We start from the raw sequence: 4,806 nt of genomic DNA, 5'->3' as shown, positions 1-4,806 counted from the left end.
TGACCTCGGTGATCGACTACAATCTTCATCAACTGAAATCTGCTGCAGTGATCGACTACAATCTACTCGAAACACCTTGAAGGGAGTGTTTTTTATACTCCCTGGACAAGTTGTACAACTTCCGTGAGTTTGATTTATTATTTAACGATAACATCCTGTTTTCCAGTTATCCCGTCCAGCGGTTTATTCTCTGAAGGTTTTCATACAGAGAATCTTCTATCTACGAAATAATTTCACAATTAAATTTCTTTCAATTACTTTTTCGTGACTAGTTCTCAAATTTAAAATTACTTTCTTCAAAGTATCTCGCCCCTCTGATTTTACAACGTTTCAAGTGGAACTCCAGCCATAACTGGTTGGACTGAAATCCTTATCCGAAAAATCTGAAACTTTATTTATCTGATACATGATTCAGATAACAGTTAACAATGGTAATATTGTTCAGAATGAACGTGCAAGGTGAGACTATTTGCTCCACGAGTGCTGTTCAAGTTGTAAAAGTGATTTATTGATGTTTTTGCTCCATTGTCTCTTTGCAGAGAAAAAATGTGAAACGTCTTCACGTGTCAACTGTTCCTCGTCGGTGGACGGAGAAGTTTCTTTCGATCATCACCCGACAGAGACTTTGTGTCAAGATGGTGAGAAGTTTGGGGTTGGGTCTACAAACAACAACAACTGCAACAGGTGGATCATTGTCTTGCAACAGGAGAAACAAAGAAGTGAGAAGACAAACAAGTTTTCTGTTACCAACAAGGACTTCACCTCCTCATCGTGTTTAAAAGGAGGTGTAAAAATATGCACAGGTGAGACGTCACACAGGTGCAGTGTGTGTCATAACGAATTTGCTTCTTCTTCATATCTGTTGACACATCAAAGAATACACACCCACAAGAAACCCTACAATTGTTCTGTGTGTGACAAGGTCTTTGCTCATTCATCATCTGCATCTAGACATCAAAGAATACACACCAGAGATAAACCCTACAAGTGTTCTCTGTGTAACAAAGCGTTTAATCAAACATCGAACTTACATTCACATCAAAGAATACACACCGGGAAGAAACCGTACAAGTGTTCTGTGTGTGACAAAGCGTTTAATCAAACATCGACCTTCCATTCACATCAAAGAATACACACCGGAGATAAACCCTTCAAGTGTTCTGTGTGTGACAAGGCCTTTGCTCATCCCTCAACTGCATCAGCACATCAAAGAATACACACCGGAGAGAAACCTTACAAGTGTTCTGTGTGTCACAAAGCGTTTAATCAAACATCGAACTTACATACACATCAAAGAATACACACTGGAGAGAAACCCTTCAAGTGTTCTGTGTGTGACAAAGCGTTTAATCAAACATCGAACTTACATACACATCAAAGGGAGCACACCGGGAAGAAACCCTACAAGTGTTCTGTGTGTAACAAGACCTTTGCTCATCCCTCAACTGCATCAGCACATCAAAGAATACACACCGGAGAGAACCCTTAAAATTGTTCTGTGTGTAACAATGCGTTTAAAAATACATCAACTGTATCTGGACATCAAAGCAAAAGATTTCCAGGAACAGGTGCAAGTATATGATGCCACACATGGGATGGAAATAACAGCAAATCCAGCGCCATCGATTGCAAAGAAGAGAAATGAGAAAACAACAAAAAGATACATCAACAAATATATTCCGACAACTGGGAGAACGATAAAAGAGCAGGAAGATTGTAAAAAGATCTGGAAAGAGTTGGGGAGAGACAAAGAAGGAACTTTGCAGTGGCTTGGAAGACGTCATGTTTACTGGGATGGAGAACGAGTCAGAGTAGTGTTTATAGAAAGTCGAAACGCCACTTTCAAAATTTTCACCTCTTGATGCTTTTTAACCTGCAATTAAATCAGACTTTTGACACCTTTATTTACACATCGTAACCCACAACTTCCAAGTGAAAAATAAATTACACAAATTTCAGAAAATTAATTCAAAACACAAAACTAGAATATCTTTGTTGGATAAGTGTCCACCCCCCTGAAAACGGCAATTGTAAACAAGCTCAGGTGTAACCAATCACCCTCAAAATCACACACCAGGTTAATTGGCCAACACCTGTATAAACTTGCAGTGATTCTGATCGTTTCAGAATAAAATCAGCCGTTCCTGCAGGTTTCCTCTGCTGGGAAGTGAATTTCAAAACAAAGACTCAACCATGAGCACAAAGGAGCTTCCAAAAGACCTCCGGGATAAAGTTGTGGAAAGTTACAGATCAGGGGATGGGTATAAAAATATTTCAAAGGCCTTGAATATCCCTTGGAGCACACTCAAGACAATCATGAAGAAGTGGAAGGCGTATGGTACCACCAAGACCCTTCCGAGATCAGGCTGTCCCTCCAAACTGGATGACCAAGCAATGAGACTGATCAGAGACCATCAAGAGGCTAACAGTAACTTTGAAAGAGCTTCATGCCTTCAGGTCAAAGATTGGTCAATGTGTACATGTGACAACAATATCCCAAGCACTCAAGAACTCTTGCCTGGACAGTAGGGTTGCAAGAAGGAAGCCATTACTCAAAAATCCCACCTTGAGTCACGTTTGAGGTGTGTAAAAAAATATTCCGGAGATTCTGAAGCCGTGTGCCAAAACGTTTTGTTGTTTGATGAAACCACAATGGAACTTTTTGGCCGAAATGCAAAACGCTACTTTGGCACGTACACAACAAAGCACATCAACCAAAGAACACCATCCCGACTGTGAAGCATGGTGGTAGCAGCATCATGTTATGGGGATGTTTGTCATCAGCAAGGACTGGGACACTTGTTCAGATAGAAGGGAAAATGGATGGAGCAAAATACAGAAAAATCCTGGAGAAAAACCTGCTCTCCTCTGCAAGAAAGCTGAAATTGGGACGGATGTTCACATTTCACCATGACAACAACCCGAAGCACAAAGCCAAAGCTACACTGGAGTGGGTGAGGAACAAAAAGATAAATGTCCTTGAGTGGCCCAGTCAAAGCCCTGACGGAAATCCGATCGAAAATCTGCGGCATGACTTAAAGATTGCTGTCCATCAACACTCCTCATGCAGCTTCACTGAGCTTGAACAGTCGAATGGGCAAATATTGTCGAATAAAGGTGGGTAACATTGTTGAAGAACACTCCCAACAGACTCACAGCTGTAATTGCTATCAAAGTGTTCCACCAAGTCAGGGGGGGGTGGACACTTATCCAACCAAGATGTTCTAGTTTTGTATTTTTCTGAAATTTGTGGGTTTTGTTTTTGATTTGGAAGTTGTGGTTTCGTTCTGTAAATAAAGGTGTAAAAAGTCTGATTTCATGAAATTTAATTCCAGGTTATAAGGCATCAAAAGGTGAAAATTTTGAAAGGGGGTGTAGACTTTCTGTAGACACTGCAAATACCCAACACCAAGGATACTTTAAGAAGATGTCAGGATGGAGTCAATTAGGACAGGTGTAGGTTCTGCAAGGTAGAAATAGAAAACACCATCACCTTCTCTCGGGATGTAAAAATCTCATGTCAGAACACCTGTTCACACAAAGGTACAACAAGATATTCAGAGCGATCCACCGTCATGTGCAAAAACATCAATATCCCAGTCTCAGAAAACTCTTGTAAGAGTTTCGCCTTGATCTGTTCAGCCGTTTCAGAGAAGAAGACTTTTAAAGTTATTAATTTTCAATCCAATGTGGCTGCCGTACCATGTGACCTATTACAACATAAATTTAAATTCTCCCTCCAATGGTGGAGTGGTTCATGCTTGTTAAGTTTTGTGTTGATCAGCCAAGGTGCCTTTTTCTATCCAAGATGGAGGCCAAACCATGTGACATCATAATTTTTACCATATTTGCAGACCTTGTTGTTTATGATAGTTGCCAAGTTTCACTTTGATAGGATAAGTGGTTCCAGAGAAAACATTATTTAATATTTTTCTTGAATGCAACATGGCTGCCAAACCATGTGACCTATCAATTATTCATGAACAAACTTATATTCTCTACCCTTGAGCAATATTTTGTGAAGTTTCCCCTTGATCTGTCAAGCTGTTCTGGAGAAGATGTTTGAAGGTTTTCAGGTAAATCCAATATGGCCACCAAACCATGTGACCTATCAATAAGAAATTAACAAACTTGTAAAAGGATATTTTGGGGGAATGTGTGTGTAAAGTTTCATATCAATCTCTTCAGCTGTTCTGGAGAAGAAGATGCTTTTAATTTTTTTTAAATAAAAACAAAATGTCTGCCCTAACCTCACAATCCCCCTGTCCCAAGGGAACGACATGTAAAAGGATCAATCGAAAAAGGGCATAACTGCACCCCTTAGCTGGGCGTGTGAACAAGTTGTGGTAGTTGTAATAGTGTTCAGGATTTTCCATGGGAGTACCAATTTTTGGTTCTTGTTTGGTGTTTGTACTTCTCAGCTTAATTTGATTGTTTGTTCTTCGATTTTCTTTCCCAGCACGATGAGATGTTCCGCAGCTAATGAACTTCTCTGTCATGCATTTTAAATGTAATTTTACAAATGATTTTCCACAAACAATGACGTCATAATGTGACAAGTGCAAGTGAGTCATTAAATTTTGGCACCCCTGCCTCACCTTGCACTTCTTGATGCCATCGAAACCAAGTCCGTCACAACCATTGGAATTTCCAGCGATGAAGCTGAGTTTGTGGTTCTCTTACTCTCACACCGGTGGTCTCTCTGTCGTCTCCAGGTTCATTTCTGGTCCTGCACCCCCTCTGCCTTGCTCTGTACCCTCATCATTGAATTTTTGCTCCAAAGGGCTTTCTCGGTCTTCCATTAAC

The 4,806-nt window shown here is 40.3% G+C and overlaps 1 protein-coding gene across 1 annotated transcript in view; it reads left to right on the top strand.

Annotated features, from left to right (window-relative positions):
• The window catches only part of LOC147006966 (uncharacterized), a 9,478-nt gene extending 4,877 nt beyond the window's left edge, over nucleotides 1-4,601 (top strand). Inside the window, exon 2 of the mRNA XM_085867711.1 lies at nucleotides 540-4,601. Within this exon, the coding sequence (XP_085723837.1) occupies nucleotides 540-1,489 (950 nt within the window). The 3' untranslated portion in view covers nucleotides 1,490-4,601. The remainder of the gene's footprint in view (nucleotides 1-539) is intronic.
• The last annotated feature ends 205 nt before the right edge of the window (nucleotides 4,602-4,806 follow it).

The sequence above is a fragment of the Eptatretus burgeri genome, unplaced genomic scaffold (genome assembly GCF_056783735.1).
Source record: "Eptatretus burgeri isolate ZD-2024b unplaced genomic scaffold, Ebu_testis_v1 Ebu_testis_scaffold_938, whole genome shotgun sequence".
Taxonomy (NCBI): Eukaryota; Metazoa; Chordata; class Myxini; order Myxiniformes; family Myxinidae; genus Eptatretus; species Eptatretus burgeri.
The sequence above is the reverse complement of the archived record's forward strand: the minus strand, read 5'-3'. Positions and strand labels throughout refer to the sequence as shown.